The 27,294-nt window shown below is 34.9% G+C and overlaps 1 protein-coding gene across 27 annotated transcripts in view; it reads right to left on the bottom strand.

Moving 5' to 3' along the window:
- Nucleotides 1-21,719, bottom strand: part of trdn (triadin) — a 99,596-nt gene extending 77,877 nt beyond the window's left edge. For 24 of the 27 annotated variants that reach the window (XM_073933578.1, XM_021468666.3, XM_073933567.1 and 21 more), the window contains exons 1-2: nt 21,397-21,719; nt 12,127-12,333 (exon numbers count right to left, since the gene is read on the bottom strand). In XM_073933578.1, the coding sequence (XP_073789679.1) occupies nt 12,127-12,333; nt 21,397-21,412 (223 nt within the window). In that variant the 5' untranslated portion in view covers nt 21,413-21,719. Of the gene's footprint in view, nt 1-11,266; nt 11,306-12,126; nt 12,334-21,396 lie in introns of all 27 variants that reach the window. The other 3 variants (XM_068215682.2, XM_068215692.2, XM_073933573.1) reach the window with 1 other exon arrangement.
- Between the last annotated feature and the right edge of the window lie 5,575 nt (nt 21,720-27,294).

Raw genomic sequence — 27,294 nt, 5'->3', positions numbered from 1 at the left:
AAAACATATGCTAGATAACTTGGCGGTTCATTCTGCTGTGGCGACCCCTGATGAATAATGGGACTAAGCTGAATGAATGAATGAATAAAAACAGAAAATGTTCTGGGAAATTAGATTCAAAGGAGCAGAACAGACATGAAAAGGAAGGAGTTTGGAAAGTCATGGAAAATATTATGGTATAAATGGAAAACTAAAACAAAAGTATCTTTCAAAGAAGAGAAAACTTCGCAAAAGCAGTGATATGGGAGAGAAAATATGAAAAATTTAAGCATTTCGACCAAAATGTAAGAAGTTTGATTAACTTTTTAACTCACCCACTTGGCCAGAGACCTATTGAACACTGTTCTAAAACAGCATAGACCTGATATAACTTGTATTAGCCTTGGGCTTTGTTTACTTAAAACTTTTGTTCGACAAAAACAGTCCTAATTCAGTAGTCCTAATGTGGGTGCACTACCAAATAATGAAAAAAAAAAGAATCAAAGTAGACAAGCCACAGCTCAAAAATCACCAACATAATTATTATTTTTTAACCACAGGTGTTGTTTCCGTATTTGCGGTATATACCTAATAATGATAATAATCCCATATATACCTAAAACATTATATATGCTTTACATACAGTGGGGAAAATAAGTATTGAACAAGTCACAATTTTTCTGAGAAAACATATTATTAAAGGTGCTGTTGACTTAAAATTTTCCCTAGATGTTGATAACAACCAAAGAAATCCATATAGGCAAAGAAAACAAAAGTAATTAGTTTACAAATTAAGTTATGTGTAATAAAATTAAATGAAAAGTGAAAAAAAGGGAAAAAAAAAGGGAAAAAGTGTTGAACACATGAAGAAAGGGAGGCGTAGAAAGGCAGTGAAAGCCCAGACAGAGGCTGAAATCTCTCAGTAGTTTTTCAGCAACCCTCTGCCCTTCGTCTCTGTAAACTAATATTAATTGCTTCAGCCCAACATCTAAATGATCAGGATTATAAAGATCAGGGTGGACATTTCAGCAACATTTTTTAGTTTTGTTTTATTTTTATATTTGTATTGTTTGAGATTTTACCACAAATCTGGTTCACTTCCATGTCAACAGCCCATTTTGAAATATCATTCCCAGGAAATACATGACGTGTGATCAGTATATATAAGTAGACCCCTCACAAATCTATCTTAAGAATTCATATTTTTAATAAGAAGTTATACAATATTATATTAGTGCATATACGTTAGATTAGTCAGTACAGAAGTCAAATCCAGCAAGTCCAAAAACTAGTACACCCCATTTTATGTTATAGAAAAATATTGAAATTTTGTAGGTTATAAAAAGTTTTTGCAATATTTTGCTTGAATTTAATTGTATAAATTTTTTTTTTAATTCTAAATATGTTTGGTGACTAAAATATTATTTTTAATAAATAAAATGCATTGCCTGTATTCACTTAGAAATGGATAAAAATATTCATTTTCAAAATGTGGTGTAATCGGATATGCTGAGCACTTTATATAATTTTTTAGAGCAGTACTGTTCCTACTTCATTTTTTTTATGAAATGCTTTGTTCCAATCATAAATCATAAGCTTATTAGCTTATTAGCTAATTAGCTTATTACTTGCTTAATACTTGGGCAATGTAAACTGTGTCATTTTTTTGCGTTGGTATATATCTAGGAAGAATCATTAAAGCTTTGTGCACATTCGTAATGGAAACGCGCCTACCGTTCTGTCATTGGGTCATCCTCACTGAGCATGCTCGGAACCATAGGCAGGATAAACAGACACATTTAGCCACCAGTATAGATAAAACACAGTCACACTTTGGACACGAAATCACAAGGAAGGTGTGAAGAGACATTTTAAAGTGATAATGACAAATGCAAACATTAACATTTTGTGTCAAATAAACATGTACAGAAAGGCAGGATATGTACAGTATGTAGCGTGAAAGTCTTACGTCAGTCAGTGTATTATGTTTCTTACAGCATTTAGTGATTCACAGCAAATCAAATTGTCACACTTTCTCTTTTCTCATGCCTGCTTCCAGCTCAATTAAAATTCAAGCCTCGTAAAGCAATTGTGACATCTCCTTTACATAGAGATGCTAATGCAATACTGATGAATTCAGTGACATTTGTTTGATTAACTTTTTAACCCACTTTATGGAAATTCAGTATTGCCCTCTAAGCTCTCGCTCTCTCTTAAAACTGACAGCATTGTACATATTTGAGTGCTTGAATGTGAGATGTAAACTCATGTAAAGAAAATAACATTTCAAATTCTATACATTTAATATCTTTAGACTGGAATATGGAGTCAGCAGATGGAGGCTGTTGATGGCTTCTGCTTATGTGTCCATTTATAGACAGACCGTATAATCTTACATCACTCCTCTAGATTTCTTAAATGTGTCAAGATAGCAAATCAAAATAAGACCAGTCATTTGAAATATTGTATACAGCTAAAGTCAAAAGTATTAGCCCTCCTGTTATTTCATTTTAAATTTTGTTCAAATATTTTCCAAATTATGTTTGACAGAGCAAGGAATTTTTCACCGTATTTCCTATAATATTTTGTGTTCTAGGGAAAGTCTTATTTGTTTTATTTCAGCTAGAATAAAAGCAGATTTTAATAATTTTGAAGCCATTTTACATCTATTAAATTATTATGTACTGTCATCATGGCAAAGATAAAATAAATCAGTTATTAGAAGTTAGTTATTAAAACTATTATGTGTAGAAATGTGTTGATAATTGGGGGGAGGGGGGATATACAGGAGGTCTAATAATTCTGATTTCAACTGTACTTGTATACATCTCTGAAAAAATTAAGACCACTATTCAATTCTCAAAGAATGTTATCTTTTAAAAATTAGTATTATTCCAGTAGATGTTGATTTATTAACTCTTTTGAATTTAAATAGATCTGTTTTGTTCAAATGCACCAAAATACATTGCCTATTTTCACTGAGAAATGGATAAATATATTCATTTTTAAAATAGGGTATACTCGTATGCTGAGCACTATATATATCTTTATCATGATATGAGAAGACTTGTATTATAATATTAGATGTTTGTCATATCGCACAGCCCTATTCCCAACTTTATCAGAGACTTTCTACATAACAGATAACTAAAGACAAAGAACATTTTCTGAGCTGTGAAATATATCCAGACAATACACAGATAAACAACTGAAATCAACCTAAAGGGCAGAAAGCCTTACACAAGACACAATGAGCTGAATGAATGTCTTGTGTACATCTTGAGAAGAATCTACAGAGTTCAGTGCAGTTTTACACAGTCCTTTAAATTTGTTTGCGTGGGATTTAATCTTATCTTATGCCTGCTGTTTTTATCAATGCAGAAATCACTAATCCTGATCTAGTTTTCGATCTAAACTAAGATATTCTTGACAATCATAACTAACTTTTTTCCCCATTCAGTCTTTATTCATAGCCCTTTTGCATGTTTAATTTCACAGAATGTTCTGTTACGTTGTCCCTTAAAAATGTTCTATTGCATTGATGGAGCATTCATTTGACTAAGGCTCCAGGGCAAAAAGAAGACACTAAACTATTGCAGATCTCAGAAACACAGGCATGAGGGGGAATGATTCCCAATAGAGGGTCTCAGTCACTGCATTGGGGAACACAGTGGTCTTTGAATCCCATCTTGAAAGTGAGTGAAGCTTCACCCTTCGCTCTCACTTCGGTCTTCTGCTCGCTTCTCCTCTTTTTCAGCTCTCCAACAGTAAAGGGAATTATACATGTGTGTATCAGTCATGTACTATATGTGTGTGTATTATATGTTTGAGCAAAGTGTTGGTTTTTATTGGTTTATTGTGCATGTGGCAGCATTTATTGTTATGTGCAAGTGTTGGTTTAGTCCTGATATACAGTATTTCATCCATTTAAAAAAAAATCCCATCAAAGTATTGTTGCCATTCAATATAAATGTTAGATGTTCAATGTACTCATTTTTATATATAATATAATTTTTTTTGTGGACTAGTGGCTCTCAACTGGTGCAGATTAGACACTTATTGCCACCCCCATCCCTTCAAAAAAATGGTTGTTTTCTCAAAAATAAAAATAAATACTTATCTTGCCGTAATATTTTTGGGTCTGTACACAAATTAAGACTTTTTAAATAAATATGACAAATTTCTATTGCTTTATTGAAAGTCTGCTCCTTTGAAAGTATGATGCTTCAACGTTCATACACTGTAAAAAAAAAAAAAATAAAAAAAAAAAAAAAATATATATATATATATATATATATATATATATATATATATATTTTTTTTTTTTAGGGGTGTCAAGATTTCGATTTTTAATCGAAATCGATCGAAATTTATGCTCAATTTCGATTATCGAATCAAAAAATAGAATCGTTGATGCTGCCACGCCCCCATGTCACGTCAGCTTGGCTTGCCAAGCGGGAAAAAAAACGCTTTTGTTGAAGTGCTTGTTAAACTGCAGAAGCAGGCAGCCTGATCTCACGAGAAAACGTAAGTATTTTACGTTTTGCCAGTTAAGTGGCTAATTCGTACGAATTCGTACGAGTTCAGTCGTACGAAATGGTACGATTTTAAAAAGGAAGCGTGGCACCTGACCCCACCCCTAACCCCAACCGTCATTGGGGGATAAGCAAATCGTACTAAATTGTACGAATTAGATCGTACGAATTCATACGAATTAGCCACTAAATGAAAAAGTTACGAATTGCCGTGAGATTGTGTTGGAAGCAGGAGACCCGTCGACAGAACTTAAACCCTCTCCTCTTTCAATGAAGTCGCTGGTGTGTAAGCATTTTGGATTTCCAGTGAGTTATGTTAACAACTTTCGTGTTGTCGACAAAAAAAAAACACAGTTTTGCAAGCTCTGCTATGTATGTATAACGTACGGTTCCTCCGATAGACAACACCGGCCAACGTGATCCTCCGCCCGCCCCCGTTGCAAATCCGCTCGCGAAAAGTACACACTCAGACCCTGTTTACACTGTCTTTGTTTTTAAATGACATTTTAGAACGGCAACGATTTGACATCCACAGTGGCGTGTAGCATTTCTGAGCAGCTCTCCTTCCTCTCTACCTCTGAACATGCACATCACGTGATCACACAGACACAGACGCACTCACAGCCATGCGCTCGAGACAGCAGGTCCAGGCAGTCAGAGGACTGCTTCAATCTTTCACTCACTTGTACTTAGTCATTTTAGCGCACACCTCAGATACTGTTGGCTGGTTCCTGTTGGTTGTGCGTCTTTTTTACCGACGCCATTATAACGACACAGATCACTGCCTATTCACGAGTCCCGCAGAAAAAGTGATTGACAGGTGGTAATTATGTGTGTAACTTGCCTTTATTCATTTACTGTATGATTTGTTTATGGGTAAAACAAAGTCCATGCAGGTCAGGTAGTTTAAACGGTAGGCTACAAATAATTAATTGGTAATTAATTAATTAACTAATTATTCATAATCGAATCGAATCGTGCCTTTAGAATCGATAATGTAATCGAATCGAGAATTTGGAGGATCGTGACACCCTTAAAATATATATATATATATATATATATATATATATATATATATATATATATATATGACAAAAGTCATGACAGCAAATGTTACTTTAACTTACTTGAAGTTACTCAGGTTTAAGCTAAATTTGTAGTTATACAAAGTTTTACTCAATATACTTAGTCAGTAGTTTAGTTGATGTAAGTTGAGTTCATTAGAAATGTTTGTTTGGTTTAAACGGTACATTTTAGGCAGCAATAATTTTTGTTACAGTGCAAAGACTGAAATTAAAAAGAGCACAAAAATAAGACCTACCGAACAGAAGAGACAGTGAATTAATATCAAAGAGCTTAGAATCCCGACACTTAATAAAGCACTTGCAGCAGCAGCGCCCAGCAACAGCCCCGGATTTTGCCATTTTGGACTGAAAGCGATTGGCTGTCCATTGGATCTTATTGTTGTTGCAATGGCAAGCAGCTGCTTTGTTTTTTATTTATTCACTTAAAAAGCGCATAAAGCTGAGATACAACCTGAAAGATGACAATACAACACTTACTATCACAATCATCTTCACTTTTAATAGGTTATTTACAGACTTATAATGGGCTGTTGTTCTATTGGGATCTTCATTCCAAAATGGCCGCCGCGTCATCTAGTGGCTGTTTCCCAAATCGCACTAGAGTATCGCCTCTTGGTGATTCTATGCACTTTGTTAATATTAAGAACTGACTTTGTTTTTGTTTATATTCAGGTTTGATCACAGAAGCTCAAGCATGCTTTCTTGACACGCAAGAACCAATAAAGTTTATTCTTGCATCTCATGTGGCACGCTCCAGTTTCCAGTGTCATAGCTGTGAATCTGTTAGGTTTGATAAATGTGTATGTTTATATGCCAAAAAAGTCTGATAATCATGCAAAGAAATCATGTATCTTAGATGAATCTCTTACATACCTGTAGTTCTTAAATCGTATGGATTATAATTATTTTTATTATTTTGGTCTGTCTATGAATGTTGTGAAGCATTTGATTTTTTGGTGAATAGAGTATAAATGGAGGAACAGAAATCACTCAGATTTCATTCAACAATACACTAGTTTGTGTTTCTAGATAAAAGCAATTGTTATGGGTTTGGGATGACATGATAATGAGAATTTGATGGATTTTCATTTTGGGCTGAAATAAACACGAAAAAAATACTACAGTAATTTCTATTAAACACTATAGTGTTATTTAACCATACTTAAATGTTTTATACTGTTTATATTTAAAATATTGAGACAGCATACTGTAGTATTAACTATAGTTAACAGAAGAATGGTCATAGCATACTTTAGGTATTGCTACAGTAAACTGTGGTGTATTGTAGTTTAACATACCCTATTCTGCAATGTGGAAGTGTGCTTGTTTTTATGCTTGTTTTAGAATTAAGTTCTGATTCAGTTTACTATGGGAGAAATGATTAGGGATAATAAATGGCAGAAAACGATCAAATTACTTGCATATAAATATAAAGTAAAAAACATCAGCATAACGGGCTGTTTGTAATGTCTACAAATAAATGGAAGTGAATGAGGTCAGAGGTCTCGAGCCAAAAGTTCAATAGATGTAGAAGACTACATATATTGTGGTTTACATTACTATAGTTGTTGTGTTGCCATAGCAACTATAGAATAAAGACGACAGATTAGCCCTTTAACTGCCACACCAAGAAAAAAAAAAAACAATAGATAATTTTTGGACTGCATTTCTTTACTCCTAAATGTCCTAAAAGGGTCTAAAAATATATATACTTAAGAAATTATCTCAGTATATTCATGAATAAATAACAAGCTGTGTGATATATACTCTGTGAATCCTCAAAAGTTAATATTTCTCAGCAAACAGTCCATTCGGACTCCAGTAATGCAGAATATGAAAACATTAGTTTTGCTTTTGTATGCAAACCATAAAGTGACAAATCAACTATTCGGTCAAGCATGTTTTTAAAAAATTGTTACAAATATACTAAATATTTTCCATGGCACCAAGTTGTAAAGTTAGGTCTTGTTTGTAATATGTAAAAAAAAAATATGCCTACCTTGGAAATTTTCATCAAAAACAGTTCACATGTCAGATATTCTTGTTTTTGATTTCAATGGTAAAAGCAATGTTGTGATGAGTGCTGTTGATTGAGTTAGTGACAACTAGTGGATTTTTTTTTGGTATAACATACTTAAACCAAATGGTAGAGATGCCTCAATTAGGTTTAGTAAATTAGGTTCTCCTTTCAATAAGATATAGTCAGTCAAAATATGGTCAACTATTTGGTTGAGCAGGCAGTTAAAGTGTTACTTCAAGTACCTTTCTGTAGTATAATTTAAAAACATTATAGTATTTACTATAAATAACTATAGTATTATTTTAATGCAGGCCTTTATGACAGAAACTATGTCTCTTCATTTAAAAAAAAACCCATTAAACTACACACTGTAAAATAAATATGAATGAGCTATTTGTGTTTTGTTGTTTTCTTTTGTAGACTGGCTTGGATCTCCGCTTGGCGTCCACTGTCAAATCTGGGATTTGAAGCAAAACCAGTTGAAAACCACCATTTTATAGACCACCTGAAGACAAACGGTAAAGACTCTGTAAATGCAAGGCTGTGTTAAGATGGACCAAAGCGTCAACTTCCTCCCCATGATTCCACATCGTGAAGACTTAGCTGTGCATTGAGGGAAATTAAAGTTTATATCCCTTCTCCTGAAAAGAACACGAGAAATCTGCAACATAGAATACTGGATTAATATTCTACAGGTAAAATATCACTGTTTTTGCTCAGTGCATTATTAATTGGAAAAAAAAGAATCAAATCATTCTGCATGGCAAGGAGGAGTTGCCGTTCAATACCACACCGTTAATGAACGAAGTCACGCTACAATGCTTTCAAAGCGTAGTTATCGATGTTAGAATAAAATGAATTGATTGAAGTGAATAATTTGAGGCTCACTGAAAGCAGTATCGCAAAGTAGACGTCAACACATGGATGTTGGAAATCATAGGGTGGAAGGGAGCAATTGGCACGAAGATTATTAATGTCATGCTGGCTCAAATAAAATCATGCTTTAAAGTTTCCTCAGATGATATACCGTTTTGAATTAAAAAGTTGAGCTCTGGGAATATGAGATTGTTGTTAATATGTTTGCAGCATCTATGTTTCTTTTCTGAAGCACTTCGATGTTTAAAATGCTGTTCATAGCCTTTATTTCATCCTAGTAAGGATGATGAAATCAGTGCCGCGAGCATTTAGATGATGACATACTGCATTATGCCACTCATATCAAGCCATGCTGTGATATGAGGTTTATCCAAATCACATTTGAAATGCAGATATTTCTACTTTAATATAACTGCTGAGAAGGTTGTATTTGTCTCTTGTTGCATTTTAGTGTGTAGCTCAATGTATACAAGAGATTTTTCTTTGTAATTGTTTTGTGATGATAATTATGTACAGTACAGTTTAATTTGTGCAAAGGGAATATATTTTATTTTGAGACGATTAAACTTTTTTTGTTTGCAAAGGAATATGCATTCAGGTGAAACAACAGCCTTTCTTTAAAGTAAATTAGTTTGAAACGATTTTCAGTATTATTAATAGTCAGGAATGGGCAGTATTTATGATACAGGTATTTCAAATACATATTTTAAATACAAAACAGTAAGTTGTATTTTATAGGGTTTATGAAAATGGCTGAACATTTTGTACCAAAATAAATAAGTGTCTTGTATTTTTGTATTTTTAAAATACTGTAAAATACTTTGTAAGAAGTCTAAATGATGACATCATAAAAATGTGGCCCACAAAAAACAAAACAAAACATGATTTATGGAAGATTTTAGTAGATTTCAGCAATCGTGACTTTTCATTTTTACTTTTTAATCAACTAGATTAATTTAGCAAATAATGTGAACAAAAACTTCAAATACCCTTTTTATGTATTACCATTTTAAAATATAAGACTGTTATGAGATGATGGCAAGTTTCACAAAAGATAGAGCTAGAGAAATTTATAGTACTATCTTCCAGCTCAATATACAGTGGGTGAGAGTTTAATATGGCCATTACCCTCGCCCATGTACCGCTGCCGCTCTAAAGGAATGATTTTTACTGTGAATAAAGGGATCGTCTTTAGGACAGGACTTTCTGTATAAAATTTATACAAAATCTATACTAAAATCAAAAAGAAACACAATTTATTTATTTTTTTTTGAAACATGTACAGTAGGTGAATGAGGTGCAGATATTATTATAATTTTATTTTCAATTGTAATTATTTTTAATTATTTTTGTTTTATTTGATTTTGTTTTTACTTTATTTCATTTATTTTATTTTGTTAAATTAATTTTTATTTTATTTTATTTTATTTTATTTATTATTATCATTATTATTTGTTTGTTTTATTTGATTTAAATGGTTTTGCTTTTATTTCATTTATCCTATTAAATTTTTATTATTATTATTTTGTAACTTTTTGTTTTATTTAGTTTTATTTGATTAGTTTTTTTTATTTAATTTAATTTGTTTTGATATTTTATTAAATTAATTTTATTTATTTTTTTATTCCTTTATTTATTTTTAGTTTTATTTGATTGGTTTTACTTCATTTCATTTATTTTTTTATTACATTCATTTTATTTTATTCTATTTTTAAGTATTTTTTTTCTTTATTTGATTGTATTTGATTTGTTTTGCTTTATTTCATTTATTTTATTTTATTAAATTAATTTTATTTTATTTTATTAATTGTTTTGTTTGATTTTATTTGATTTGTTTTGCTTTATTTCATTAGATTTATTTTATTAAATTTATTTTTAGTATTATTTAATTTAATTTTTTGTTTAATTTAATTTGATTTGTTTTGCTTTATTTCATTTATTAATTATATTTAATTTGTTTAGCTTTATTTGATTTAATTTATTTTATTACATTTATTTTTTAGTAATATTTTATTAAGGTTTTTGTTTAATTTAATTTTATTTGTTTTGCTTTATTTCGTTTATTTGATCAGGATTGATCGAAGAGACCTGTTGATGGATGGTTTGCGAAGAAATGTCATGCTCCCTTGTAAAAGTACTTTGTAGTATTTTCAAAAAAACAAAATGCAGTATTTTATTTTGATACATTTCTGGCTGCTGTATTTTGTAGCTTATTTTGATGCACGTAAAATTGAGGTATTTGGTATTTTATTTAAAAATACATTTCAATATATTTTTGCTCATCCCTGTTAATAGATATCAAGAATAAAATGCTATCTTTGCTTGTTATGTATCGAGAAACTAAAATACAATTATGCTTTGTCATACATAACATAAGCATTCCAAGGTGGATTTTGCGTTTTGCGGAGGTCATTGAAATGGGAGTAAAATCTGATCAGATGCCTAAAATCTGAAGCAATCGCCTTTTTTATTACTGCAAAGCAAGTGCATCTGCTTCCACAGAGAACTCAGTCTCACACCTCCCTTTACCATTACGATGAAGTCAAAGGTTTGCTGTCACACTGAATGGAGTGCATGACAGTCTAGTGGAAGTGATGTCGTGTTCATGACAGACAGATTAGATGGTTCAGTAAATTTGCATGTCCGTATGAATGTTGCCGATGAGAGTGACAGTTGCTCCCTGTTTGCATGCTGGAAAACCACACAACCACACCACACAAACACACATGAAAACAGGCATTAGCACTGAACTGCAGGCAGAGAGTCTTTACCAGGTGGTAAACAGGGGTCGTCACAGTATAATGTATGGGCTTTTTATTGGATGGCAACAGGATGACACATGGTGATGGACAGGGTGGAAAAAGGAGGGAAATTTATTAGAAATAATGTAATTGTGACTCTTAATGGGTGCAATCATGTAGTGAACTACATGATATGAAAGTCTATTGCTTTCTCTGTGAAATACCTTCAAAATGGGTTAATGTGTTTGCGTTTTAAAGTTTTTGATGGAATGATTTGTGAATGAGATGTGATATGATCTTAATGGCTGTGATAAATCCGTCTAAACAATGACAATTTTTTAAACAGTTTAAAATTGCCATTATTAAGCTACAGAATCACGCAGAGAACTTCAAGCAATTCTGCACAATAAACAACAGTTTGGTTGCCTTCAAATTGCATCAACTATGTTTCATCAGGTGGTAGCACAAGGTAAACTGTTGTCCTACAAGGACTTTTTCAGCACTCCACATGATAGGTGACTGATAGCGACCCGGCCAACGGGACACCCTATCTATCCTTGTCACTGTCAATGCTATCAGGAACAAGTCAATATCCCTCCCTCCCGCTCTTAGAAGCCTCACAAGTTTGTCCTGTGGCACAGCTGATAAACTTCCAACAAGAAAACACACTCGGAGCTTTATCACATCGTGAAGACACATTCAAGCATCCAATTACTCCTCATCTGTGTCCTGTTTTACCTTAAAGCCAATGTTTTGCTTTAAAACCCCCCAATAGGGGAGCCTTTATAATAATCGATTGCTTCGCCCAACCTACAATCTCTTCAGGACGAGTGTTCCGAAATTACTCCCCATCGAAGTGAATTAGGCAATGATAAGAGAGCTGGACCTACCTTCAAGACCCTTGCTGTCGAGCAGGTCAAACATAATGATGGCCACGGCTGACCAGGTTATGATAAGAGCCAGCACGAGGATCCAGGCCATGGGGGAGCTGAACGTGGAGTAGAGGTCATCAGTCATGGTGCGCTTGGACGAACGTACTGAATGTGAGCTCACGTCATTTTTGGCCTCTACTATGGTAGTCGTGGTGGTGGACCGTGCTGTAGAGATAAACAGAGCTTCAGAAATGCAAACCGAAGAAAAATAATGAAAGCAGAGTAGTTTGTAGTACAAAAAGTTGCAACTATAAGAATCCATACCATGTATATTAACTATCTTTCCTGTTTTTGTTGAAGTGGCTGATTGGGTTGACATCTTTGTTGTTTTACACCTTTGCTTTGGTGAACATAGAGTTAAGCCTGAATTATACATCTGAGATGAGCGAATGTTATATCCAATGATGCATACAGTGCATCCGGAAAGTATTCATAGCGCTTCACTTTTACTACATTTTTAATGTCACAGTCGTATTCCAAAATGGATTAAATTCATTTATTTCCTTAAAATTCTACACTCATTATCCCATAATGACATTGTAAGAAAAAATTTTTTGAAATTGTTGCAAATTTATTAAAAATAAAAACCTTAAAAATGTACATGTTTTTTTTACCCCATTTACATGAAGTAACTTCAGCTGATTGGACATGATTTGAAAAGGCATACCCTGTCAATATAATGTCCCAGGGTTGACAGTGCACGTCCAAGCATAAAGACAAAGGAATTGTCTGTAGACCTCCGAGATAGGTTTTTAACTCTTTAATTGCCAAATTCACAAATGATGTCACTAATTTGGTGAAAAACACACACCAAAAAATGACATTTTTATTCTAAAAGTAATTGTTGACTGGACTTTAAAAAAAAAACTTTTATCAAAGTCTTGGAGATGTGAAACAACATTGCCTTTGATGTATTGTTTTTAATTATTTTTGTTTTTTGTTTTTTTTCTCCCTAATTTGTTGGTGTCTGTTTTTACCCCATTGACCTTTATAACCACACTTTTTATTACAAAACCATGACGGCATATAATTGTGCATTTTTGATTGTTGGTGGTTTTTCCTATTGGGAAGAAGTAAACATTGTAATTTTACTGTTGGTCATCAGTTGGCACCATCAACTCTTTAGATAGCTGCAAAAAAGCTTAGATTCTGGAGTTTATATTGAGTATAACAGCAAATTAAAGTATGTTTATGTGTGGCTTTGAGAGTGACATTTATGCAATTACCTTGGTGTGTCTGACAAAATCAAAATATGCATCTCAGCTCTCAGAACTACATGGAGTAAACAAAAACAAAGACTGTGTATTTATGCACCATCAAATGTGGTTATAATAGAAGTCAATGGGGCAAAACAGCCACCAACAGTAAATTAGTGAGAAAAAAATCAAAATCTAACAATGCATTTATGCCAGTGTTGTTACTAATCGTTTAAGACTGTAATAAAAGGTTGAAAAAATAAATCCAGTCCACAACTGCTTTTTATATTGAAAATACATCATTTTGCGTGTGTTTCTTCTTCAAATCAGTGACATCATTTGTGTATTTGACAATTAAAGAGTTAAAATTCTGTAATTTTTTTGATCAGCATAGAGCTTTATTAATAATAATAATCATATAAATTCCTCACATTTTATATAGCGCTTTTCTGGGCACTCAAAGCGCTTTACACAATGGGGGGGTGGGGGTAGGGGGATCTCCTCATCCACCACCAGTGTGCAGCATCACCCTGGATGACGCGACGGCAACCATTTTGTGCCAGACCGCACACCACACACCAGCTGATTGGTGGAGATGAGACAGTGATGAAGCCAATTGAATATGGGGATGGTTAGGAGGCCATGATGGACAGAGGCCAGTGGGCAGATTTGGCCAGGAAGCCGGGGTTAAACCCCTACTCTTTTCGAAGGACATCCTGGGATTTTTAAAGACCAAAGAGAGTCGGGACCTCGGTTTAACATCTCATCTGAAAGACGGATTATGCAGGTTTCTGCAAAGAAATGACATGGCTGTGGTTGGACTTATGGTCAAAGGAAAAAGAAGAGCTAAAGAGGACCTACTTTGAGAACATGGAACATCTGGTGACATGGTGTAAGGAGAGTGCTTTGTCACTAAATGCTTTGAAAACTAAGGAACTAATTATTAGTAGAGAAGGGCAGCCTGTATGTCATCCAGTTACTACTGAGCGTTAACGTGGAGATTGTATTAGATGCTAAAAGATTAGATTGTATTAGTGGCTTATATTATGGTGAACACCCAGACTATATCTATAAAAAGGCAACACAGATATTTTCTTTTAGGGAAATTAAAAAGTTTTAATGTTAGTAAGGTTATTCTGATGGAGGTTTATACCAGTCTGGTTGAAAGTGTTATCTCCTATAATATTTCTTGCTGGTATGGAAATCTTGGAGCTAGAAACAAGTATTAACTTGCAAAGATCGTTAACACGGTTGATAAGATCATAATGGACCCCCAGAAGCAGCTTGTGGAACTGTTTATAAACCAAACCAGACGGACAGCCTCACAGATAGTTCAGGACTCAACTCATCCTCTTTATTATGAATTTGAAAAGCTTCCTTCTGGTAGACGATACAGAGTACCCACAGCAAAAACAAATAGTTTTAAGAAATCTTTTAAACCGTCTGCTATTATCATATTGAATAAATGACCATGAAGTAGACTGCATGTCTAGATTTGTGTGTTGGTAATCTGTGGTGTAGGAAGCTTTGTGTTTGTGTTTGTGTTTTGTATTTGTGATGTTGGGGAGGCCAAAAATGAATTTCCACACGTGTGGACAATAAAGTTTTTTCTAAATTTGAAGATAATATTTATCTAAAGCATTTTTACAGCAGTTTAATTTAGTGGATGTTTTCATCCCTAACATAACAAAAGGGTAGTGCATAAGGGTCAAATTATATGACATTATATTTTTTTAGCTACACCTATTTTTTTAGGATGTGAAAATAATCCATAGATGTGCTTACAGGGAGGCTTTTCAGTCCAATTACTAACAAATGTTTTGACTGCCATGTAATCGTGGCCAGTAATAGACACTGTGCACATTACATTGGAAGTTGTCTAGTTTTGTCACATCGTTCGCTCTCAGTGTAGACAAAAAGCGATGAAGACAAAACCCGGTGGACAGGAGATGAATGTTTGCTTTTTTCAATCTTTATCAATGCATTGCCTGGGAGAAAGATTGAATTGAACTTGTTGTCTGTATATAGGGTGCACATCTGCAGTGGCAATGTTTCATCATTAAAACATCTCCAAGGCCGCACGAGGAATGTTGGCTCTGTGTCATCTGCTGGTCAGAGCCCCTTTAAAAGCCTCTTTTCTAAATGGATATAAATTCTTGCGGCAACTCAGTTTGAATTGCTGCTCAGAGAGTCCACATGTAACCTTTATACTCTCTGCCATGTCTATGAGCCCCCGTTATTGATCTTCGCCAATATTGTTGATATAAGTCACGGCAAATGATTGATTCTTGCTCAGTCCGTTGTGATTGCGTTTACAGTAGTGTATTTGTGGATGATCCATTGTGAGTCTGAGTCAAGACCAGGTCACTGGGTCTTGTTTATGTTGGCCCTGTTGCTCAGAGAACAGTATTTTATACTCTTGGCTTGTATGTATAATGACGTGTGTGTAAGTGGGGGTCGGATACAGACGTCACGCACCAAAGGAGTCAGCTAAGACCACCTGTCGCAGATCTTCACTTTGGTCCCTGTTGTCAAACTTAGGATTAGACGTCCCCTCCAAATGCTGACTCAAGAAGCTTTCTGCAGACGCCATATACTTAGTTGCATCTGGTTTGGTTTTGGTGCGTCTTTCTCTGTGTTATCAGGGTTTTGCCCCTGCAGATTGTCTACAAGCTTTAGTATCTGATTGTACAGAAATGTAAGATTGCTGATAAGGTCCACAAAAGGCTCGGGGGAAATCTTTCCATGGCAACATTATGCGCAAATGCCACTTCAGCCCTTGCTGTGCTGTAAATCGAATAGGTGGATGGTGCTGGTCCAGGAATTGACTCTTCTTATTTTAATATAAGACATTGTGCTCCAGGGCGCAGTGGCGCAGTAGGTAGTGCTGCCGCCTCACAGCAAGAAGGTCGCTGGTTCGAACCTCGACTCAGTTGGTGTTTCTGTGTGGAGTTTGCATGTTCTCCCTGCCTTCGCGTGGGTTTCCTCCGGGTGCTCCGGTTTCCCCCACAGTCCAAAGACATGTGGTACAGGTGAATTGGGTAGGCTAAATTGTCCGTAGTGTATGAGTGTGTGTGAATGTGTGTGTGGATGTTTCCATCTTGGCTGGAAGGGCATCCGCTGTGTAAAAACTTGCTGGATAAGTTGGCGGTTCATTCCGCTGTGGCGACCCCGTATTAATAAAGGGACTAAGCTGACAAGAAAATGAATGAATGAATATTGTGCTCCTCATATTGCTGTTGGGTGTAACGGGTTTCACAGTAACATGTTACTGTATTCTAATTACATTTTAGAGGAACACAGTAATGTAACAAACATTTTAAATTTGTGTAATTTGATCAGAGTTAGCAAAGTCAGTGTATATGCATTTCTTATGTTACAAATATAGTTTTTAGAAGAAAAAAAATGCTTCATTTAAATAATGTGTTCCACTGCAACATCAATTAATGAGCAAGCGCTTTTAAATTGCTGGAGAATGAGAGCTGAAATGGTTGCTGACGAGAGAGGCTGCTTCAACAGGTGAAAAAACGTTGATTTCATTGAGCGTAAAAACTAAAATATTGCTGTCTATGTCCAGTCTCTAAAGAACTTTTGACTGCTTTTAACTCGACCAGCAACTTGTTCAAGCACTTCTAGGACAAAACTCATCACCAAGGAGAACACCGGCAACCAAAAACAAGGCGTCCCAACTCAGCCTAAACAGGTTAAATAGATTTTTTGTGCAGGATCGGAAGTGAAGGCATCTTGTAAATGTAAAGAGAAGCTTAGCTGCTGATGAAGCCGTTCACATATCGTATCTTTTGCTCGCTCAAGTTCGTTATGTCCAATGTAGGTGCTTGGCTTATGCACATGTATTCGGAGCACAAATTGCGCACTCGCATTTTTCAGGTGCACCAGTTGAAAACCGCAAGTCACACAACAAGAACTGACCCAAACTCACCCTAACACTGCAGTTCTTTTTCATACTATGGATGTCACTAGCTACGTTTCAATTCACCTTTTTTAATTCATATTTTGTATATGCTCATAAAAACAGTTGATGGAAACGGCAAGATGCTAATAAATTTTGAAAATGCGCATAAAAACATATGTGCATATCTGAGTAGGATAAACTTTTTATTCTATAAGAAAAGATGAGCATAAATTACAATGGAAATACTTTTACTGACTAAATTCCAGTATGCGCATTAAAAAGGTCATGTCATTTTATATAAGAGATCATGTGATGATAAAAAATATGTGTGAATGGACAAACCAGCTGGCTGATCACATTGTAAAACATCTGAAATGTTGTTTTGGTCATTCTAAAATGCCTTAACCATCTCAGTATTAGTATTATTATGTTATTAATGACCTCCAGAATCAAAAGCGTCTGTGCTCCGTATCTCACGCCTTCAAATGCCACCGCACATTCACTGCGTGTCGGGATTGTCTTTTAGAACATTTATTAAATAAAGACAAGATTCATGCAGCTTCTCTTACTTAAGCAAATTCCATTTATACTGTTGATATTTGGCACCAGATAATCAGGAATTTTTTTTTATATTTTGTATATAAAATATAATTTATATTTTATATTTTTTTATAATATTTTGTTTACTTTTACTTGATGGATGGAAACGCTGCTTTATTCACACATCTTTTATGCAATATTCCAGTTTTGCGCATAAAGCTAATTTGCATTTTTGGATGAAAATATAGCTAATGATAACAGGTATCCAGTTTTCTTCTAAATATCTTTCTTCTTTTGTGTTTAAAAAAAGATAAACAGGTTTGGAACAAGTGAACGATGAGAGATCTTTTAGTTTTGGGCGAACTCTTTAAGTCTTTAAGTGAATATATCAAGCTCATCAACCCATATAAAGATTCAAAGTGAATATTAAATGACTGAAAGAGCTGCAGTTTATTTAGTATTTTATAGGTATATTTCATATGTTTTAAAAGTAACTTCAAAGTAAAGTAATTAGTAATCTGATTGCTTTTTACATTAAGTAATTCAAGAGTTCACAGTTAGCTGATGATTGATTATAAAGCTTGTTTGGCATGCTGTCCCGGGAGAGAGCCCTAAGCTCATAAGATCCTCGAGCCTGGGGCCCCCTCCCATTTGCAGGCGATAGGGGAGTTTGGGCTCAGGTAGATCATGAGAACTCCCCTGCTATAGTAGCTAATGAACAGATAGTGATTGCTCTTAAGAGCTAACTACTAACTAGGAGCATGTCTATGAAGCCGATTTGGATTAGTCAATTAGCTTAAGTTGCCGGTATTTTGACGGTGGGAGAAAACCTGGTAACCCTGGGGAAAACCACGTGAGCATGGAGAGAATGTGTAAACTCCTCACAGAAATGTCGGCTAGCTTAGTAAAGACTAGAACCAGTGACGTTCTTGCTGTGAGACAACAGTGCTAACCACTAAGCCACTGTGCCACCCATCTAGGAAAGGAGGAGGAGAAGGGGTGGAAGGTGGGATTCTTTAAAACGAAGATGGCTGTTATATGGAACTTAGGGTATTTATAGTGGCTTAGAAATCGTCTGATTGGTGAACAAATTGAATATTACGCGACTGGCTCGAAGCAATCATAAGCATGTGATCCTCTTGACATTAGTTTATAAATAAAATTCACTTAGTAATGGAATTAGATTACAATTTTCCAGTAGTAGTCAGCAATTTTATGATCTATTACTTTATTTACTTTTAAAGTAACTTACCCAACACTGGTGGCAACTAATCCTATGTTAGCAAGCTGTTGAGACAATGAAGTTAGCAAAAATAAAAAAATTTTGAAGTATCACTTTCAATATGATTTATTCGGGCTGATCTGAGAGTCTTTTCACCGTTTAATCAGAATTTCAGATTTACTTTTAAGTCTTTGCAACATTAAGCCATTTCACGCAAGACTGAGGCTCATTTATGCAGGCCCTTGACGTCAATAATTGGCTTTTTTAGGGGGAGGTCTAGCGCAAGTCATTGAAAATAACTAAAAAGGTTTTGTGCTTTTTACAGACATTTTTTATTCCCTTCAGAAACTGACAGGATTTTAGTGTGTTTGAAAATCCTTTGAGAATATTGCACTTCTAAATCTAGGAGTTAAATGACATTAGCTGTCAGTGGAAATATACTGTAGATGGTAAGATACAGTTCAACCTTAAGCTTTCTATGAGGATTGTGGCTTTTCAGGAGCCTTAAAAGTGGCCTTGCGGTATCTTAAAGGGCACCTAGAATGAAAATCATCTTTTGTAAGCTGTTCGGACAGAACTGTGTGTAGGTATAGTGGGTCCACAGTCATATTGGCATGATATAAACACAATAAGTCTATTTTATTTTTATTTTCTGACGTTAAAAATGGATCCAAATCCCTCCAATTTTGAGGTAGACCACAACATAATGTAGGAGTGTTGTTTCCTCACCCACTGAATTAATTGACAGCCGCATATTAACATGTCTGTGTAGTGACGTGTATAATCATATCAAAAAGACAGGATGTGCGCAAAGCAACTGGGATTAAAAGATCTGTTCAGCTCTCTGTGATCATCAGCCATCATCAAATGTGATCAAGAGTGATTTTTACAAGTTTAAAACTTTTTTAAACAATGCATGTTTGTAATGAATTACAGCACTTTTACTGTTTTTATCACCACAGCCGCATGTCAGATGCTTCAGTCCTGGTTTGTGGACGTTAAATCAGGTTAATTTTGTGCTTTAACATAACGGATATCCATACAGCAGTGGATACTAACGTGTATCCCTTCACATTTGCAGTGAAAAAAATGTCCAAGGTAAACTTGCTCACTGTGTGTGTGTGTGTTTGTCTGTGTTCGTGTGCATGAAATTTGTAGCAACATTGTTTGTGACTCATCGTTGCAGAAAGGCTTGAATTAACTCCACAGCAGATATATCAAATAATCATTGGAAAAGTTCTTAGGTGAGATCTGCTTTCTTCATGTCTATCACTGTGTTATCTGACACATCACTGTTTATCTGACGCAGGTGAGGCGGAGATTGAGGCACACTCTGACAGGCCAGTGGGCACGGTGGGCGGGGAGCACTAGCATTAAAGGCAAGGGCAACAAAAACAGCTACATTGTGTTCAGAGCAGAAAATCCAACATTCTGAAAGGTATAATACATAATCTGATCAGTGTTTTGAGCTGAAACTTTACAGACACATTCTGGAGACATAAAATATGCATCCTAAATCTTGAAAAAGAGGTAAAATAGGTGCTTTTTATATCTTCAAATGCCAAAATGTATATAAAAGAGCTACCGAGATGCAAGTTGTTTTCTACTGATAATCTTGAATTCTGTCATTTGATCCAATCTGAAGCTGCAGTCTAATTGTTTTTGCACAAAAAGTAACTAGGATCTTCACAATTTCTTCTATTTTGCTCCACGGAAGACAGAAAGATGTAGTGGTTATAGAAATGACATGAGGGTAAGTAAAACAGCTCATAAATCATTTGCACTGTGAATGACAGTAATTCACATTTCTGAATGAACTGTTCCTTTAACTACATTTTCTCTAGCTGATTGAACTTCTGCAGTTCATAACTATAAAAACTCCTAAACCCTTAAAAAAAGCTGCGCTAACATCACAGGCCTGCTTCAAAGGACTACTGACTCCCATAGAGCCATATGATATGATGTATTTTTAGAAGCTTTCAAGCACAAAATTCCCCTGCAAAGCAGATTGCTTCTGTCTAAATTAACTTTACTCGGGGGAAAATTTAAAGGAGTAGTTCTGTCATCTTCTGCTGAAGAAAAAAAGACGATATTCGCATGTTTAAGAGGAATGCTGAGCAATGAACATGGTAGCCATTATCTTCTACTGTATGTATAAGGTTATCAAAAACCATTGAAGAAAGGAACTTATACTTGTTTGGAACAATTTGAGAAAGAGAGAATCTTTTCAGTTTAACTTAAGGTATCTCACTATTTATACAATTAGTAGCATCATTTATGTAGCATACAACATATGTTTGACTTAAACCATCTTATAACACACATAAAAACATAACCGAAAATGAAGTTCACAGTACCTTCCATCTCTCTCATGCACTAACAGGCTGAAAACACAATCTCAAGAGTCAATTCCCCGGGTCCAGAATAGTTTTCCAATCGAAACACCACTGTGTCTCTGTGTGCCTTTCCTGTTAGAGTCCCAATAAAACTCGCGCTTGTGCCAGGGCTCCTACAAAGCAGCAAAAAATGGCACCTGTTGCTTAAAGTGACATATGAGAAAAAACAATACACCACCAACTGGGACCGAGTACCAGCAGGGAAGGGAAAAAACACACGGCTAGGCTGTCAAAAGAGCAAATCAAGCCCTAGGTTGTCCTTATGTTTGTTAGCAGCCTATGATGTGTGTATTTGTGGGGGTCAGGAAACATGGGAGAGAAGGGAGGACGGGTTTCAAGGTAACCTTATCTGTGAGTGGACTGTGTGGTTTATTCTTAGAGTCCCCGGCAGCAACGGCATTATGTTTTGCCTTTTTAGGCCAGGGGTGTTACCCCTGAAGTGGAGTCGGGCTGTCATCGGGTGAATGTGTGCGGAAACCAACCACACACCACAAAGCACACCTCAGAAATGTGCCGTTTAATCCGTTTTAGCAGCGTTTTCTGCTGATTTGCATAATGAAATATGCCACTTTATACATTAAAAGCATGGCGTACTGTATAAAGATGTCTTTAATGGAGATTTCGTGGCCGAGATTTTAAGGCGCACAAGTAAATGAATGCATGTAAGAAACGGAGCCCGTGATAAACTCGGGTTAAGCTGTTTACGGCGGCTTGTTAAATATTCATGCAAATCAAGCGAAACCTTTTTCATAAGCCGTGCAAATGGAACATTTAGAAAGCTGACCTTTAAAAAGCAAATAGCATTTTGTTCTTTCAGCTCTACCTGCTCTGTATTTCAGGGAATAGGAAGAGATGTCAGAGTATAACTGTGCTTTTCACCGTTAAATGTTGTATGAAATTGCATTATGAGCAGGGGCTTCTTTCTGGTTTTTAAGGTTTATGTATTTTCTATTAAAACAAGAAGTTGGGGCGGAATATTTATTCATTTATATGACCGGAATAGGCAAACGGCTTTATGTCATAACTATTTATTACTGTGATTTTCTATTTCTAGTCATGCTCTCACTTTATAACTATTATTTTATTGGACCGAATTTAGGACATGAGTCGTCATAACGTTTAATTTAAATCAAGCAGATAAAGGCAGTCTTAAAAGTTTAAGCGATTAGTTTATTACCAAAATTAAAATGTACTCACTATTAAGTAACACTCATGTGGCTCCATAGTTTCTTTCCTCTGTTATACACAAAACTTTTCTCAAAATAAATAGATGAAATTATAGGTAAAATAATGTTCCATCGTCATTTAGCACAGTGTTTCTCAACCACTTTCCTGAAGCTCCACCAGCACTGCATGTTTTGTATGTTTCCTTTGTCTGTGACACCCATTACAAGTCTTTGAGTCTCTGCTAATGAGCTGGTGGTCTGAATCAGGTGTGTTTTGTTATTATTGAGATTTTCGATTTCTAGTCTCTCACATTACATCTATTATTTTATTGGACTGAATTTTGGCCACAAACGCTAAATGAGTCATCATCATTTTTCATTGATGCCAATTTCAAGCTGCATATGAGAATATATGTGACCTTAAAGTTAAAGGGATAGTTTACCCCAAAATTAAAATGTTTGTACTATTAACCCACTCTGAAGTGGTTCTATATCTTTGGATATGGATATGGAGTTTGTGTCCTCTGTTATACACAAAAGAAGATATTTCGAAGAAAGCTGAAACCCTGAAATCATTGACTTTCATTGTAAAAAAAACGAATACAATGAAAGTCAATGGTGACAGGTTACCATCATTCTTTAAACCAGCTTCTTTTGTGTTCAATAGCTGAAATAAATTCAGGCAGGTTTGAAACAAGTAAATGGTGGGTAATTGATAACAGAACTTTTATTTTTAAATTTAATTTCAAATAAATAAAACACTGCTGCATTACATTTGCAAAAACATAGTAAATTGAAATAGTTTTCTTTCCAATTCCAGAATTTAATTTTTTTTGCTGATTTATCCCTTCAATACATGCTTAAAGCAAAAGAAATGCAATTTTAACATTACATTCTTTCATTTAAAACTAGAAGATTTAGGTTTGGCTCAGTTATACAGCTTCATTTTAAAGAAGTTGATGAGCAATTTTGAAATTAAAAATCTACATTCTAAAATGAATAATTATTACTCAAGCAGTTTTAAGAATCTAGTCAATCCATAAATCGTTAAAAAAAATTCTGATGATTTAAAAAATTCTTAATAAAATAAATGAATGAAATTAAAATATGGGTAAAAAAGATCCATCATCGTGTAGCATAAGAACTTTACAACTGTAAAAAAATGAAGCAACATTGGTAAAGACCAGTGAATTTAGTATAGTAGTACAAATGGAAAACCTGCACGCACTTAAAGAAAAAAATATATAAACAGTTGAAGTCAGAATTATTATTAGCCCCCTGTTTATTTTTTTTCCCCAATTTCCGTTTAAAGGAGGGTAGATTTTTTTAAAACAAATTTCTAGCAATAATAGTTTTAATAACTCATTTCTAATAACTGATTATTTTATCTTTCCCATGAAAACAGTAAATAAGATTATACTAGATATTTTCCAAGGCACTTCTATACAGCTTAAAGTAACATTTATAGGCTTAACTAGGTAAATTAGGTTAACTAGGCAGGTTAGGGTTATTCTATAGGGTTATTCTAAAGTTATATTATAACGATGGTTTGTTCCGTAGACATCGGAAAAAAATACAGCCTAAAGGGGCTTATAATTTGACCTGATTTAAATTTTTAATTATTATTTTTTTAATTTAATGACATATAGTACTTTAAAAGTATTAATTCTAATCCTCTCATTCATTTTGAGTATTTTACCTCACAGTTTGATTGTATTTTGCTCCAGTTGGTTTTAATGATACTACCACATACACAAGTACATATTATGTGAAACAATCTCTGATATCCACACTACTAATATACCCATATCATTATTATTATGTTATTTAACTAAACGTAGCCTGCAGAAGACCAGAAAACCAATAGACCAGTTGCTTTATAGGTCAAACCTGACAAAATTACTGCAAATTAGTACAAATGTAATGGATGTAATAATAATAATAATAATAACAATTTTATGGATTCAAATGACAACATGTTTTCCCTTGAGGTCTTGAGTTTAAAACTTTTGGTATAGTGTAAAAACGTTTTTACCAAAGGGAATGAGGACTTTAAATTTGGGTATGCTGTTTGCATGTACAAACCCATAATGATAAATAATTAAATACAAAAAATTTAAATGGGGCATCATGGTGGCTCAGTGGTTAGCACCGTCATCTCACACCAAGAAGGTTGCCGATTTGAATCCTGACTGTGCCAGTTGGCATTTCTGTGTGGAGTTTGCATGTTCTCCCTGTGTTTGCGTGGGTTTGCCCTCCAGTCCAAAGACATATAGGTAAATTCGGTGAACTAAATTGGCCATAGTGTATGAGTGTGTGAATAAGTATGTCTGGGTGTTTCCCAGTTCTAGGTTGTGGCTGGAAGGATGCATAGAATATATGCTGGAATAGTTGGTGGTTCATTCTGCAGTGGCGACCCCTGATATATAAGGACCTAAGCCAAAGATAAATGAATGAATGAATACAGGAAAAAATTTAATTGTCCATAAGTAAACTACGGTTAGATGTGTATAAACTAGACCATTCACCGTTAAACTAAAGCTGAAATAGCTGAAAACATTCAATCTCAAAGAAGACTCCCGAATCTCCCTCCCAAATTTTATTGGAAGACCCATATGCTCTGAAACAAACTTGCAATCGTTCTCCAGGTCCCTTAAGAGCAGAGTATGCAAAAGAAGCTTCGCACTTCTCACCCACTCATCTGCATTGCTGTCGTAGTCAGTCAACCCTTTTGCAGGTCAGGATGAAACATGCAGGTCTGACGAAATCGGGTGCAATGAGGAGCAAAAATGACTGGCATTGTGATGTGAATCGCGGGTGTTTTTCACATGTGAGCGTGTTTGTGTGTGTGCGGAGCCCATGCTGGGAAAGAAAGTTGACGCAGATGCATTCTGTCCTGTTTAGTGCACCGCTATGTCACCTCAGGGTTCAATCCTGGCTCGTCGTCTCTGAACAGCTATCACATAAAAGACGCTGCGATGACATCTGTGACCCCCTTATCTCACAATAGCGGGGTTTTATATCAGCCAGATTTACATCTAAATGCTGCCTCTGTGAATAGCTTCTCAAGGCCCTGAAATGAAACAAGACTTTGCAGAGGGTTTGGATAAACTATCTGCATCTCTATCTGTGGTGCAAAAGGGATAAATAAAGCATTGTATTTTGCAGACGGCTCAGTCAGTGGTTTTGGGACTGCTGTCATAGGAGAAAAGTGGAAGTTGAATAACTAGTCGTGGCTTTAACCACTTAAACCCTGCTGCTATTTGGGGATTTCCGCCTGGATTTTGCCTACCCAAATTTAAAAGCTTCCCAAATCCACATGCAGAGGTGTAAATGCAAAAATTTCATATAATTTTAAAGAAAACCCTTTGAATTTTCATAAAACACTATTAAAAGTGTTTAAAATAACTTTATATGTTGTCTGTGTTATAATAAACACCTAAAAAAAGAGGTGCTTTTTGTAAAAAATTTTTTATAAACTCAAATTTGAAAGTGTACCTTTTAGGTTCTGTGTGGTCTAGCCTGCTGTAATTAATTTTGGTGGTTCCTCCACATGTCTGTAATAATAGGAAAAAAGAAAAAAGTCTCTACCATAATCTATGCAAAAGTTATTGCATTCCAACTTATGAGAGGTGCTGTACAAGCCACAGAGACCGATCCTTGTATATATATTTCACTATTCTTTTGTTTGATCAAACATAATTCACTGTGTTTGGACCACATCAGACATATAAAAGGATTACTTATGCACATCACCTCAAAAACAGAGGAGAATGGCCCTAAAGGGCACAGCATAAGGTAAGAGAAGACAGCTGTCTGTGCTTTCTGGGGCTACTTATTGATCATAAATGTATTATTTACATTTCTGCGCCATGGAAACACCACAATTCATTCAACAACTGTTTGTTATGTGAATATGATTCAGTAAAAAGAATGCTAGAACTGTATGAGCACCGGCAAGAGCTTTCATTTGAGCTATAACTTGTACATGTGTCATATAAAAAATATGAAAATGAACCAATGTAAAATACCCAGCTCGGGTATCCAAAATACAGTGTATTTAAGTGTAAATAACTTTTATACAGTAGAATAAAAACAAAAGTGATGCATATGTGCATAAAATATAGATTCTACACTTTCAAACGACACCACTTACGGGGGTCTGGTGCAACGCTAGCCCTTTAAATCTGAAAGCGAAAGTCGATTTGACAGGAATCAAGGTTGAGTTGTTTGATAATTTTGACTGTAAAGACTGTGTGGACCGGAAGTTGCTCAGATGTTATTTTTATATGTTGATGTACTTCTACCTAAAATGGAATATTGAGTAGTGGGTGGGGCTTTCTTTTTGTGGATCATTTGCTTGTAGCAAACTAATGGTATAAGGGGCATGGTTAAGAATATTGTGTCTGAAATCGTCAAACTGACCACATCAGAGAAAAACCACAAGTCTAGACGCCGTAGCAAATTGGCAAAATTTGATTAAAGATTATTAAAAATGTACTACAATTAATTGTAAAAATTAATTATTAAATTATTTAAAAAAAATAATTTTGTGTGTGTGTGTATGTGAGTGATTAACTTACACAAATTAATTGTTCACCTAAAGCAGTGATCACCAAACTTGTTCCTGGAGGGCTGTTGTCCTGCAGATTTTAGCTCCAATCCTAATCAAACACACCTGAACAAGCTAATT

Source organism: Danio rerio, chromosome 20 (assembly GCF_049306965.1).
Source record: "Danio rerio strain Tuebingen ecotype United States chromosome 20, GRCz12tu, whole genome shotgun sequence".
NCBI lineage: Eukaryota > Metazoa > Chordata > Actinopteri > Cypriniformes > Danionidae > Danio > Danio rerio.
Note: the sequence above shows the minus strand (reverse complement) of the source record. Positions and strands in the feature narration are given on the sequence as shown.